Below are 15,410 nucleotides of genomic sequence, written 5' to 3' on the forward strand. Positions count from 1 at the left end.
GGGGTCTTAATGGCTTAAGATTTGCCTAAGAGCCAAACTAGCAGATACTTGAGCTGTCTGTACCCCATGCTAAGCCCTCTCTTCAGCCTTCCCTAGGGAGCCTCACATTCTTCAACACCCCCTCTCATATCTGGACCTGGGGTGGGGAAGATCTGGAGAGCTTAATCACCCCCGCACACACACTGCATCCTTCTCTGCCCCTCAGAGAGACAACAGGCCATTCCTGCTAGGTCACTGATCTATTGATTCTCCCCACCTTGCAGCTGGAGGAACAGAGGCCCAGAGGTAGGAAATGACCACATTCGGTGGTTATTTAAAATAATATTTGTAATATGAAAGTTTTGAAACAAACAAAAATAGATGAGACTCTCATAAATTATTGGATCTATCATTGGATCCAATAATTCTCATTGCACTTGCTTCTTTCACTCATCTCTGACATTATGTCATTTCATTCCCTGAATACTTCAATATGCATTTCTAAAAACGTGAACTCTTTTTTTTTTTTTTTTTTGGTGGTACTGGGATTTAAACTTTAGGGCTTTACACTTGCACTCTACCACTTGAGCTACATTCCCAGCCCTTTTTGCTTTCATTTGTTTTTCAGATAGGGCCTCGAGCTTTTTGTTCCAGGACTGGCCTCTGACATTGTCTTTCTACCTCTGGCCTCCCAGGTAGCTAGGCTTATGGGTGTGCATCACCACACCTGCCTCACAATCTTAGAATCTTTCTTTTTTTTTTTTTTTTTTTAGTACTGGGGCTTGAACTCAGGGCCTTTACCTTGAATCACTCCACCAGTCCTTTTTTTGTGTGTGATGGGTTTTTCGAGATAGGGTTTCGTGAACTATTTGCCTGGGCTGACTTCAAACCACTATTGTCTTGGTCTCTGCTTCCTGAGTAGCTAGGATTACAGGTGTGAGCCACCAGTGCCCAGCTTAAGTGTAACCATCACTAAGCTCATTCACAATGTTATAAAAGCATCACCACCATCCATTTCCTGAACTCCTATCTTGCAAAACTGAAACTCTGTACACACTAAACAGTAATTCCTTTTCCAAATTGCTAGAAGATGGGACCTTGAATGTTCTCACCACAAAGAAATGATAAGTGTTTGAGGTGATGAATATGCTAAATTACCCTGATGTGCTCATTACACCATGTATACATGTTTCAAAACAACATGTTGTACAATTATTATATGTCAATCAACATTTTTTGCTGGAGGTGTGGCTCAAGTGATAGAGCCCTGCCTAGTAAGTGCAAGTCCCTGAGTTCAAGTCCCAGTACTGAAAAAAAAAACTTAAGGGACTGGGGATATAGCTCAGTGGTAGAATGCTTGCTTAGCTTGATCCCCAGCACTGCAAGAAAACAAAACAAAAATGTTTAAGTAAAAACTAAATAAAGATTACCTGAATGAGAATAAAAATAAATAAAAAATAAATAATTTAAAAACTTCCCCCATTTCCCTCTTCCCAGCCCTTGACAAGCACCATTCTATTTTCTGCCTACCCACAATATCTTTTCAAGCCCACCTGTAACTCTAGATCCTCCTGCCTCAGCTTCCCAAATTGCTGGGATTACAGGCATGTACCACCACACCTGGATCCCACAATGTTTTTTTTTGGTTTTTTTTTTGTGGTGGTGGTACTGGGGTTTCAACTCACATTTGCAAGGTGGGTGCTCTCCACCAGCCCTCCCAAATATCTTTGTACAATTAATTTCTTTGAATCAGACAATAAATCAGGTTGCATGTGGTGGTGAAGCCTAAGTATCTTCAAATTTAGAGCAAAGCCTTGCCTTTTGTTTCCCTTTATAGTTCCCAAATTAGCATCGCCTGGGAATTTGCGAGAAGTGCAACATGTTAGGCCCCACCCCAGTCCTACTGAATGAGAAACATAGGGTGTGGAGCCCCACCACTCAGCAGGAACCTTGGGTGGATCTGACGCCTGCTGGAGGGTGGAAGCCTGGGCCCCAAACATGCTGCAGAAACTAGGTTGCGTGTCTTACACAAGGCCTCACGTTCTGGATGTCTCACCGCTTCCTCCCGCTGGCATTTTACTCCATTCAGCGAGCCTTGGTGTTTCCTGAAAGCTGGGCGCTGCAGATGAGACCTTTTCTGGCAGGGACACCCATGGGTGGCGCTGTGTGTTTCACAGTGCACCGCCTTAAGGGCACATGATGTCAGGTCTGCCACATTTTACTATGCTGAGAGTCATCTGGACAGGTGGTGACCACCTGCTCTTTCATTGTGACATTCCCCAGCAACCTTTCTGCAATGGTTTCAGCATCTATTGGTTCTCTTGCCTGAATTAATTATTCCATTAGGGTAGAAAATGTTAATTCATTAACTCATCAGCTTCTCTAAAAGAAAACCTTACTCTCCTCTCCTGAGGTCCTTAGTGCCTGAAACAAACAGCCTGTCTGCACAGAGCAGGTGGGGTAGGCAGAACATCCATGGATTTGAGCAAATGTTCCATGAATATTTGAATGTATTTTCTGTGGTAGAATGTTCTATAAACATTGGTTATGCCAAATTGAGAAGTGGTGTTTATATGCTAGTTAAGTCCTCTGTATCACTATGGATTTTCTGTCTACAAACACAAGGAAGGGGCTGGGATGTATCTCAGGATTAGAGCAAATGCTTGGCATGTGTGGGACCTGGGCTCAGTCCCCTTCACATGTGTGCCCCCAGAAACCAGATCCAGGCTGTGTTAAAATGTCCAATTATTATTGCAGATTTGTCTGTTTTTCCTTTCAGTTTTTGCTTCAGGTATTTGGGAACTCTGTTTTGTATATATGCGTGTGTGTGTATATATATATATGTATAAATATACATATATGTGTGTATGTATGTATGTGTGTATATATGTATATATATTATGTCTTGAATAAATTAAACTTTTATCATTAAAATTATACCTCCTTACCTTCATAATAGTTCTTTTTCCAAAGCTACTTTACCTCAAAACTCCAGTGCTGAGCATCAGTGTCTCACACCTGTAATCCTAGCTACTCAGGAAGCAGAGATCAGGAGGATTTCAGTCTGATGCCAACCTGGGAAAGTCATTCATGAGACCCTATCTCAAAAAAAAAAAAAAAAAAAACCCACCATAAAACAGAGCTGATGGAGTGACTCAAGGTGTAGGCCCTGATTTCAAACCCTAGTACTTCAAAAGGCATGGACTCCAGATTGCTTATGATTAATGTTTGCATGTATTTTTCTTTTTAATTTCTTTTACTTTTAACCTATCTGGGTCTTTAATTTTTTTTTCTTTTGGTGGTACTGGGGCTTGAACTCAGGGTCTCACACTTGCTAGGCAGGCACTCTGCCACTTGAGCCACTCACCAACATGTTTTTAATTTTAAAGTGACTTTCTTGCAGACAGCATCCTTTTTTATCCAGTCTAACACAATTGTCATCAATCTGCCATTTGAGTATTTGCTCCTATTTGTCCCCTCTGTTCTTCACTCCTTTTCTCCTTATTCCTCATAACAGATTCTCTTGGGTTGAGCTTTTGTTTTGTTTTGGTATGTCATTCCATCTCCACTAGCTTATTACCTATACTCCATTATTCTAGCAGCATTTGCTCTAGACTTTACAACATGTGTCTTTAATTTATCACAGCGTACTCTCAGATCTTATTTAACTTCACATGTTAAGGGAGGAACCTATATGCAGTCAGTCCTCCTTACATCAGCAAATCAACCAACCTCAGATGGAAAATTTTGGTGGGGGAGGTGGAAATTGCACCTATAGTGAACATGTACAGGCTTTTCTTGTCAGTGTCCCCTAAATGATAGAGTATGATGGCAATTTATATAGCATCTACAGTGTATTAGGAATCGTAAGTGACCTAGAAATGATATAAAAGCCCACAGGAGAATGCAGGTAGATTGCATGGGGATACTAAGGCATTGTACGGGAGGTACTGGAGCCTCCTTAGCGTTTGGTATTACTTCTCTACAAAGTTCTCCCCTCTCACTCATCTCACCCATTTCCCTTGCCTTGGGGAACCTTGAGCTCTCTGTCATTTAATATCTGAAATCAGTAGATTTTTATGTTTATACATAGTATATTTATTTATTTTTTAAATCAAGAGTTTGCAATGATATTTCTAATTCAAACATTATGTGGTGTGGGGGGGGTAAACTTACTTTCTTTGATTTTACTCTTGCATTTCTCTTATCTTACTTTAAAATCTTACTTCCTAATACCATTAGCCTAAAATTAAAATAGATGTCACATAATTCCAAAATAACAGTATCAATATTATTACCAACAATAAGACTGAATGAAAATTAAATTTGGAATTTCTTTTTACCCTTTCCCAGAGAAAGAAGAATCATAATGCAGTGTTGTAAAACCCCGTGAGGTAATGGGGTGTGTGTGTGTGTTCACATTACCAACTTGGCCTGGAGTCTCCATTTCTTCATTTCTTCCAGCTTGTTCTAAAGTTTTAGAAAATCAACTTTTCCCTTTTCACATAAATTTATTTTCCAAAGGATTATAACAGTTACATGATTCGAAAGTCAAAGTTCTATAAGATCCACTCAAAGACTTTTGCTTCCTCTGCTCTCTCTTTACCCCTGCTCTCATTCTCCCTTCCTGTAATTAGTTTTTGATTTTTGGTGGTACTGGGAGGTTGAACTTGAGGCTTCATGCTTGCTAGGCAGGCACTTTTTCACTTGAGTCATTCTGCTAGTCCTGTAATTAGTTTTTGGTTTTTATTTCCAAGGTTCCTTTTGGCAAACAGAAGCATACACTTGCTTGCATACATATACACGTCTTCATGAAGGTTCACATTTTCTTATACAAAGATAGCATGCTATATACATATTGTATGCATTCTGCTTTTCACCAGTAATATATCCTAGAAACTGCTCTATGCTGGTACTTAGAATTCTCTCCCTCTGTCCCTCTCTCATCTATAGTAACCTAGTGCTCTGTTGTAAGGCTGGATCATTATTCAGACAGGCCCCCCAGTTGTTTGGTGGTTTCTCCTACCCCCTACCCATCCCCACCTTCACTGCTTCCAAGTTCCCATGATGTCAAACTATGGGAAAAGAGTGGCAAATGTCCTGCTGGGGTCAAAGGTCAGAGATAGGGGACCCAGAGACCTTTTCCACACAGTGCCTGCCAAGCAGACTAACACTGGCACATGAGGTCATTTCAGGATGTGACCTTTTTCTTGCTGAAACTCGATTTCTTTTCTGGTCAACACAGATCTGGAAGAATTTACCACATCTAAAGGCAGTAGTGATATACCAAGAACCTCCTCCTAAGAAGATGGCCAATGTATACACGGTATGAGTAGTGGGCCCTGGGTGATGGGCAGGACCTGGCTGGGTTCACCAACTGACCCAGAAGGGCTGCTCTGTCTACCTGGCTGCAGATGGAGGAGTTCATGGAGCTGGGACAGGAAGTGCCCGAAGAGGTCCTGGATGCCATCATCAATGCCCAGCAGCCCAACCAGTGCTGCGTGCTGGTCTACACGTCGGGGACCACTGGGAACCCCAAGGGTGTGATGCTGAGTCAAGACAATGTAGGACAGACGCCCAGATGGGTGGGGTGGTCTGGGGGTGGATCTGGACCAGGTCCTGCCTCGATAGCTCCTGGGGAAGCTCCTTTGGCCCCTCAGCTCAGAATGCTGAGATAAGAGGACAGCCCACCAGTCTGGAGTCGAGAGAGCCCAGCAAAAGGGAGGAAAAGAAGCCCCTATTCCAGGGGTTTCCAGAGCCTTCAGAAATGCCTGGGAGGGCACCCATTCTGGGAGTCCTCAAACAAGTAGCCCCAAGCCCTCAGAGTGGCCACAGTGTGAGCACTGCCAGGGGCGGCTGTAGACCCTGCTGGGGTCCATTTTCTTGCCCTCCAGATCACATGGACAGCACGGTACGGCAGCCAGGCTGGCGACATCCAGCCAGCAGAAGTTCAGCAAGAGGTGGTAGTCAGCTACCTACCACTCAGCCACATCGCCGCCCAGATCTATGACTTGTGGACGGGCATCCAGTGGGGGGCGCAGGTCTGCTTTGCTGAGTCTGATGCCCTGAAGGTCAGTCTGCATCCCTACTGCGTGGGTGTCCAGTGGGCTAGCAAGGGTGCACCATGGTGTACACTCCTGTCTGTGGGTCCTGCACGTGTATCCGTGGGTGTGGTGTGTACTGGTGTCTGTGGGCAGATCCTGTGGGTGTGGTGGCTTCCAGTTAGAATTCTTTTAGCTGCCTTTGCATGGTCTGACCCAAATGACCAAACTCATAGGGACATGACTTAATGTTGTGTCAGTGGGTGGCTGGGTCCACAGCACTCTCAAGGATGGACCTCCTCAGAATACAACCACAGATGGTCATAGGCAGCTGCAGCATCCCCTGCATCCGTCTCATAAACTACACCTATCCTTAGATCCTTACTTTGAACTGGGAGGAAAATTTCCCAGAAGCCCCCTGGCAAGCTTCCCAAACACTGTATCTCATTGGCCCAAACAGTGTCACATGTCTGTTCCTAAAGCAAACACTGCTTAAGGAAATAGGGTTACTACAATGTTTGAGTTAGAAGATTAAAGAGTAAGATTAAACAGAACAGTAAGATTCTGTTTGCAAAGAGTGAGGTGCCAGCTGTTAAACCATGGCAAACAGCCTGTGCCACGAGGTGGCCGTAGTCATGTGTGCACCCATGTGAGCAGCTGTGTGCAGCAGGCATGCTGTGAGATGTGTGCACTCCTGACCCAGGTGGAGGGGCCTCCTGGACCCAGCTGGCCCTGAGCCAGGCCTGTCTCTTCCTGGTCGTGAGCAGGGAAGCCTGGTGAACACCCTGAGGGAGGTGGAGCCCACATCCCACATGGGGGTGCCACGCGTGTGGGAGAAGATCATGGAGAGGATCCAGGAGGTAGCTGCTCAGTCCGGCTTTATCCGACGCAAGGTGCTGCTGTGGGCCATGTCTGTGACCTTGGAGCAGAACCTCAGCTGTCCTAGCAGGTACAGAAGGCAGGGGGTGGGAAGTCTGCAGAGACAGCAGGGCTGGTCATGGATCTCTCTCTCTCTCTCTCTGGTTTTTTTTTTTTTTGGTGGTCCTTGGGCTTGAACACTCAGGGTCTACACCTTGAGCCACTCCAGCAGCCCTTTTTATGATGGGTTTTTTTGAGGTAGGGTCTCTTGATCTCTTTGCCTGGGGCTGGCTTTGAATCCCGATCCTCCTGATCTCTGAACTAGGATTACAGGTGTGAGTCACCAGCACCCAGCTGGTCATGGATCAGTGCTGACGAAGAATTCACATCCCGGGGAGCAGCCCACAGTCTCCCGCATCTCCTGCCCTCCCAGCCTTCCTTCCCACCCAGAATCCCATAGGACCACTCAGATCTCTTCCCCACCCCTTTTGATTGCTGTGTAAATTTCCACACAGTGATGGAGGAGTAATCTGGCTGTTATCATTGTGTACACACAATGGATGGTGTTTGCCATCCATTTTCCATCCAAAAATGGGATGGTGTTTCACGAAACACGTCTCCTCACCCACGGCTCCATCTGTGCACATGAAAAGTGAATGTGCACGAGCTGGTCAGTTGTGGGCTTCACGTGGGATTATGTCCGTGAATATACACTTCAGCTCTCCACATAGGTGTGTGCAGTGTGCATACACCTGTGTCGTTACCTGTACATTTGTGCACAGCTGTCTTTCTAGATTAAGACACATTTGCTTACAGCCATATGCACGCATACATTTGCATTCACGTTCATGGGCAAGGACCATAACCAGAATATTTAACAAAGGGTCCAGCATTGGCACAACCATCAGACAGACGATCCAAATGGCAGTGCTAGTGTGTGCCCGGGGACTACCCACTCTTGTGTGTGGGTGGGTGTGTCTTTTCTTCCATGGACCACTCTCCCTCTCCCACCAGCAACCTGAAGCCCTTCACAGCCAGGCTGGCAGATTACCTGGTCCTTGCCAAGGTCCGCCAGGTTCTGGGCTTTGCCAAGTGTCAGAAGAACTTCTACGGAGCGGCGCCCATGACCGCAGAGACCCAGCGCTTCTTCCTGGGCCTCAATATCCGCTTGTACGCGGGCTATGGCCTCAGCGAGACCACAGGCCCCCACTTCATGTCCAGCCCCTACAACTACCGGCTCTACAGGTGAGGCCCGAGGGTGACACACATCCCCACCCACCCTTGCGGACACCCCTTGGCACCTGTAACTACTGACTGTCCTGGGGACCCACTTCACTCTCCACACTGCAGACCTGGCCCTGGGCAGTGGGCCCCAAGTGCCCACACGGTGATCCTCAGCCAGGTCCCTTACTTGTCCTCCTTGCTCCAGAGGGGCAGTCTCTGCCATCTTGGCATGTGTGTCTGTGGCTGAAAGCAGCCTTAGCAGTCCAGGCGAGTTCCCTTCTTCCATTTCTCCTAGCTGATGTCCTGGGAGAATCGATGGCCAGGCTCTGGTTGGGGTGGGAGGGCACTCAGCATTAGCAGTGATTTTTTTTTTTTTTTTTTGGTGATGCTGGAGTTTGAACTTAGACCCTCACGCTTGCTCTACTTCTTGAGCCACTCTTAGTCCCCCTCTTTTTGTTTTGTGATGGGTTTTTTTTGAAATAAGGTCTTGCAAACTATTTACCTGGGACTGGCTTTGAACTGTGATCTTCTTAATCTCTGCCTCCTGAGTAGCTAGGATTACAGGTGTGAGCCACCAGTGCCCAGCTAGGGAGTGATTTAAAGGGTTATCATTTGTGCTTGGATGCCTTGCTCCCTGTCAGCCTATACTGGAAGTTCTGCCATCAGCATTTTCCTTTCTTCCTTCTGCCCTCCCTCCCTCCTTTCCAGTGAAAACCCTTTAATTGGCCCCACCTTTCAGCAATAAGTCCTGCATTAAAATACAAAATCTTGGGAGGGGACACCTGACCATCAGTGAATACCAAGAGTTTGGGGACCCCAAGGCTCCCCAGTTGGGGCTGATCCAGGTTTCTCTGGGACCCTTCTTCCATCACCAGCTCAGGCAAGGTGGTGCCAGGCTGCCGGGTGAAGCTGGTGAATGAGGATGCAGAAGGTGTTGGCGAGATCTGTCTCTGGGGCCGAACTATCTTCATGGGCTACCTGAACATGGAGGACAAGACGTGCGAGGCCATTGACTCCGAAGGCTGGCTACACACAGGTGACACCGGCCGCCTGGATGCTGACGGCTTCCTCTACATCACTGGGCGCCTCAAAGGTGAGCACTTGAAGGCTGGGAAGTGGGCAGCCATTGAAGGCTGCAGTAAGGAATTCTGCTTTCACTACTATTCATTTGGCTCTGAGCCCTAACCAGTGCCACACACCTTTATCACCATCATCTTACCCTATTCACCTGTGAGGCAGGTACCATTACTGCCCCAGCTAATTGGGGATGTCCAGAGAGGTTAAATAATTCCTCCAAGGTCATCCGGCTAACAAATGGTGGGATTCACATTCCCTACAGAAACAAGGCAAGACTTTCCAGAAGATTCGAGGACATAAATTTTAGGAATTTTTATATGCAAACACGGATATAATAGAGTAGAACGCAAATTGGATACACATTTTAAAATATAAGACTTCAAAGAAATTTCCTATAGAGAAACTGGGACTCATCCTGGAAAGACGTTTTGCTTACTTTGCCCGAGTGGGTGTAATTCCCGCAGCACATGCAATTCCCATCCATGTGGGAATCTGGCGTCCTCATTTCACACAGGAAACTGAAGCTCCGTGGATGGAAAACGCAGGTGTGCTAGCCCAGGTTCCAACTCTTGGAGGTTGGGATCGCGCGCGCCACCTAGTGTTCTCCCTTGTAACTGCAAGCCAAGGGACCTGCATTCCTGCACGGGGAGGGTTAGCAGCCAGGAAAACCAAATTCAACCAGAGTTGGCCCAGCTTTTAAAAATATTAATGGTGAGAGGTAAGGGTCCAGGTACTTTTTCTCTAAATGCATATACAACTGGACCACATGTACAACTGTCACTTCTAGAAAAAAATCATCCTTTCTCGAAACATTGTCCTGCAGTGGCCCCTTGTTCATCTATCAAAGGACTGTCTATGGGAGGCCTAGTTTTGGACTCTATTCTGTCCCCTTGGTCTATTTGCCTATCCTACACCGATGCCCTCCAGTGTCTCACCCTCAGGATCTTTATGATATGACTGGTCGTGAATTTCTGCGGCTATGTCTGCCTCTCCAAGATGACCTTGGCATTTCCATTTCCATGAGTTTTAGCTGAAATTTTCATTTGACTTGAATCTATATATTAATTTGGTGAGGTTGCATATGTTTGACATTGAGTGTTCCAATCCATTGACATGGTACATCCATCCCTTCATTTATTTTGGTCTTTTGAAATTTCAACAGTCTCAATAGTTTTCAGTGTGGTGATTTTTGCACCTTTCTTATATTTACTCCTAAGAATTTTATTTTTATGCTATTGTGAATAGTGTTATTTGCATTTCTATTTGTTTATTGCTGGTGTCAGGAATGTAATTGCTTTTTGTATTTTGGCCTTGTGGTAAATGGCCTCCAAGAACTGACATAGTAGTTTTCTCTCCTCCCTTCCTTCTTCTCTCTCTCTCTCTCTCTTTCTTTTTTTCAGTGCTGGTGATCAAACCCAGGGTTTTGTCCATGTTAGGCAAGCAAAGTGCTCTATCACCGAGCTACATAAGAGTTCCAGAATTTCCTATGAACCCAACCATATCATCTTCATATAATAAGTCTTCTTTTTTCCCATTCCTTATAAATTTTTTTCTTGTCTTATTGCACAGATTAGGACCACCCCCAACACTGTGGGCTAGAAGTGGCAGGCTGAAGGTGTGGCTTAGTGGTAGAGCACTCACCTAGCATGTGTGAGGCCCTGGATTCAATCCCATCACCACAGAAAAAGAGTGGTGACAGTGATCATCTTTGCTTTTTTCCGTATCAGGAGGAAATGTCTCAACATTTTATCATTAAGTATGTTTGCTATGAATTTTTTGTAGATATTCTTTATCAAATTAAGCAAATTCCCTTCCATATTTAGTGTTTAAAGGGTTTTTTATCACTTACTAAAAGTCATAAAAGGACAATGATAACAGAAAAGGGCAGACATGAGGTAGCCATAAGGAGGTGTATGTGAGGGAGGCTAGACTCATCTTTCCATATTTCCAGAGTCTGTCTTGGGCTAGAGTCCTGGCTCAAGTGGTTGAATGTCCCTCACAAACTTGAAGGCCTGAGTTCAAACCCCAATACCACCAAAAAATGAAATCCAGTCTGTCCGTTCTTCACCCCACTTCTGCCATCTCAGACAGCCCCTATTCCTTTGGACTCTTCTCATGTTTTCCTCTCTAGCCAGACCATCCCCTGAACAACACCCTTCACCCCAGTCATCAGGGCATCCTCAAACTTTGACCCAAACGATTCAGTGCTTTCCACCTGCTTACTCATGGGCCAACAGCCTGGAGGCCTCACAATCTACCCTGTGCCCTCTCCAGCCTTTGCCTCACTTCCCACCTCAGCTCTCTAAAGGCTGCATGCTTCTGCTCACACCCTGCCCTCTGCCTACCAAACCACTCTCTGTACTTAGCTTCCGCCTGAGCCTGGTGCCTCCTGGTCCCCACCCCCCAACCATGGCCCTCTTGGCCCCCAGACATCCCATGTCTCACTCTCCCACTGCATTGTGAGCTTCTTGCAGCCAAAGACTATCTTGTTCTATTCTGTGCCTAATGTCAGCCCAGGACCTGTTGGAATGTAGTCTGTGACCTTTGTTGCGTTAGGTAGGACTAGGGGGACAGGTGCAATCTCACTAAAAGCAGTAAGCTGCATCTACTGAAATCTCAGGGAACTGTATTTTGTTGAGTCTATTGTCATCTAGTGTGGAGGTAAGCCATCAATCAGAGAACAGACTATCATGTATCGAGTGACTTGACCTTGGCCTTGCACACAGAGACACTCAACAAGTATTTGAAAGAAAGCATGAACAGTGGGTGGATAGAAGGATGCTGTGAGGACAGTGCAAAGAAGGGAGAAGCAAGTGTGGACAGGGACAGTTGGAGAAGGATCCTTGAAGGAGGTCACTGAGCTGGACCTAGGAGAGGCAGTGTGACAGACAAGTGGGAAGGAAGACAGAGGGCATTCCAGCACAGTGAGGGACCCCATGGCGGGGGTTGGGGGATGCAGGAACACAGACTCTGGAACCAGAATGGAGTTAAATCTGAGCTCTGCTACTCACCACTACATGACCTTGGACAAGTTACTGAACCTCTATGCCTCAGTTTCCTCATCTGTAAAGTGATAAGAAAGCATCTCTCTATAGGCTTATTGTGAGAATTTAATGAATTACTGTGTGTAAAGCACTCAGTCGGGGTCTGGCACATGGTGAGTGCTGTGTGAGTGAGGACAGGAGGAGAGATGACACAGGCTACTCAGAGGCAGGGTAGGAGGCTCGGGGACCAGGGGCTGGCAGAAGGGGGTTGGAAATGAGATGTCTATGCAGGCAGAGTCGCAGAGGATAAATTGAGAAGTAGGAGCTCTGGGTGAGCCATTGTCCTCTGGGGGCTGCCAGCCACTGTCCCCATAGCATGTGAAGTGTTTTGGGGACCCTGGTCCTGCTTTCTGGCTCCAGAGAGGGCTATCTCCAGCATAACTGCCCTCTGTTCAGACCTCCCAGGTGTGGCCAAGGTGGGGCTGTAGTTCAGCCAAGACACCTGGACTACAGTCCATGCCAGGGCCTTGGCTTTTCCTTCCCAGAATTAATCATCACCGCCGGTGGGGAGAACATTCCCCCTTTGCCCATCGAAGAGGCTGTGAAAATGGAGCTGCCCATCATCAGCAATGCCATGCTGATCGGGGACCAGAGAAAGTTCCTGTCCATGCTGCTCACCCTGAAGGTGCGTGGGGGCGGGGGGTGTGGCAAGGCAGTGGTCTGTGTTGGGCCTAACAGAAGCCACGTGCAGACCAGGGCACATCTAGGGCTCATGCTTTGTTCTGGACTCACTCGGTCAGTGCTGCCTGCCCTGTGAGAGCAGCTTAGCACAGAGAAATTCCTGTCCCCAGCAGGTGGCTGGGACAATCCTTTCCAGGTGCTTCCCCCACCCCTCCCAAAATTCTCCACATCATGGACTCAGGCTCCCAGGGTGGCAGCCAGGCAGGAGCGTGGCCTGTTTTATAGATGATAATGTCACTGACTTCTGACAGGCCAGTGCTCCTTCCGCCACACCGCAGGGCTCAACACAATGGCATCCTACTCATTCTAGAACCATCTTTCTGAAACTGAGCCACAGTGGTTCACACCCTTGCCATCAGTGATCTCTGCCAAGACCAGGCTTGCGTCCTCATCTATCCTTTGGCATTTCAGTGCACCCTGGACCAAGACACCTCCGAGCCAACCGACAATCTGACAGAGCAGGCTGTGGAGTTCTGCCAGAGAGTAGGCAGCCGAGCCAGCACCGTGTCAGAGATCGTGGGACAGAGGGACGAGGCTGTGTACCAGGCCATTGAAGAGGGTATCCAGAGGGTCAACACAAACGCAGTGGCCCGCCCATACCACATCCAGAAGTGGGCCATTCTCGAACGGGACTTCTCCATTTCGGGTGGAGAGCTGGGTAGGTTTTTCTTGTCACTGTTCCTGGGGGGTACATGGGAAGGCAGAGGCCGTGGCAATGGCAGTGGCAGGGAGGAGCCCATTAGGAGGCAGCTATGGCCAGCAGAAGGTCTGGGACAGGGCTTTGGGTGGCATCCTTCTCCTTCCTGTGGAGGGCATCAATTGCTTGAGCGCGGGTTTAGTTGTGTAAAGCCTGCAGAATGTAAGTCAGTCCTCCATATCCATGAGTTTTACATCATGGATTCCACTACCTAGGATCAAAGATACTTTGGGAAAGAAATTTCATCTGGCCGGGTGCTGGTGGCTCATGCCTGTAATCCAGGCAGCAATCAGGAGGATCACGGTTCAAAGCCAGCGTAGGCAAATAATTCACAAGATCCTATCTTGAAAAAAAAAAAACTTCACAAAAAAGAGTTGGTAGAGTGGCTCAAGGAGTAGGCCCTGAGTTCAAACCATAGCACTGCAGAAAAGGAAAAAAACTACATCTGTCCTGAACATGTACAGGTTTGTTTGTTTTTTCTCATCGTTATTCCCTAAAAAAATATACCACAAAACTAAAAAAAACAAAAAACAAAAACAAACCAAGAACACTACAACAACACTTCATCTAGAATTCACGGTGTCTTAGGTATTCTAAGTCATGTACAGACGACTGCAAGTATACAGGAGTTTGTGTGTAAGTTATATGCAAATTCTATACCATTTTATTTAAGGGACTTGAGTATTATGGATGTAGCGAGGGGGTCCCAGAACTGTTCCCCCTAGATACTGAGGGATGACTGTATAAGACACGTGCCAGAAGTTATTAACATGAACATCTAACATTTAGCTTTGCCTCGACTGTGGGACAATTTTCCCTCTCCCATCACAATGGATCCATCAGGCAAACACCAAGGCAGACCTGGCGTGTGGGCTAGTCACTGTTGCTGGTTCTCAGGCATCCACCAGTCTATAAAGCCATCTATTCTGGTTGGTGAGAAGATGGAACTACCTGGACCACAGTCCAGGGCCGGGAAGGGTCTATGGTGCACCTCAGCTGGCCAGAGCAGGTGCTCATGGCCCAGGACAGGTGGAAATGGCTCCTCCAGTGAGACACACAGTGGGGCTGAACACAGTCGCGCTATCTATGGTTATGCTGGCTGAACTGCATTGGGATGTTTAGCATATGTGGTGGACTGGTGTAAACAAACTGAGTGCAAGATCAGCTGATGGAAGAAGTCCCCTCTAAAGCAGTTTATAAATGATTCTGATTTTGAAGTTTGCATTTGTAGAGTCAGGGGTTAAGTTAGGGACACAAAAAAACTTTGAGCTACACAGAAGCTTAAGTCCTTCAACCTGGCTTTAGATGGGGGAATTTAAGGCCAAGAAAAGTGATTTGGGAATTAAGTCTCACTAAGACCCTGGCAGGAGTTCCTGGCTGGGCTTTCTCCCCACCCGATCCCCCACCCCATCACAATACATCAAAGTCAAACATTGTATGACTTGTCACTGAAGCATGCTGTTGATAACTATTGCTGTGTAACAACTAGCCCCCAAAATAGAGCTGTTTAAAACAATAAACATTTATTACCTTCATTTTGGTGCATCAGGAATCAGGCTGGGCGGAGCTTGCTGGGGTCTCTTGTGAGGCTAGTCGGGGTGGACCAGAAGGGGGCCATGTGGAACCAGAGGGTGTATTTTCTTACCCACTCATGTGGTTGATGGCACACTTGGTCCCTCAGTGAGGGGACAGAGACCTCAGTTCTTGGCCACTGGACTTCTCCACACGCTGCGTGCGTGTCCTCACAACATGGCAGCTGGCTTGCCCCCAAACAAATGAGCCAAGAGAAAGCCTAAGACAGAAACTGTA

General features: G+C 46.9%; 1 protein-coding gene across 6 annotated transcripts in view; it reads left to right on the top strand.

The window, feature by feature from the left end:
• Acsbg1 (acyl-CoA synthetase bubblegum family member 1) overlaps window positions 1-15,410 on the top strand; it is a 50,642-nt gene that overhangs the window by 33,580 nt on the left and 1,652 nt on the right. For all 6 annotated transcript variants that reach the window (XM_074061879.1, XM_074061880.1, XM_074061878.1 and 3 more), the window contains 8 exons: window positions 5,225-5,305; window positions 5,394-5,543; window positions 5,874-6,050; window positions 6,788-6,969; window positions 7,893-8,123; window positions 8,978-9,195; window positions 12,709-12,848; window positions 13,316-13,562. In XM_074061879.1, the coding sequence (XP_073917980.1) occupies window positions 5,225-5,305; window positions 5,394-5,543; window positions 5,874-6,050; window positions 6,788-6,969; window positions 7,893-8,123; window positions 8,978-9,195; window positions 12,709-12,848; window positions 13,316-13,562 (1,426 nt within the window). The remainder of the gene's footprint in view (window positions 1-5,224; window positions 5,306-5,393; window positions 5,544-5,873; window positions 6,051-6,787; window positions 6,970-7,892; window positions 8,124-8,977; window positions 9,196-12,708; window positions 12,849-13,315; window positions 13,563-15,410) is intronic.

This window comes from Castor canadensis, chromosome 19 (assembly GCF_047511655.1).
Source record: "Castor canadensis chromosome 19, mCasCan1.hap1v2, whole genome shotgun sequence".
Classification (NCBI taxonomy): domain Eukaryota; kingdom Metazoa; phylum Chordata; class Mammalia; order Rodentia; family Castoridae; genus Castor; species Castor canadensis.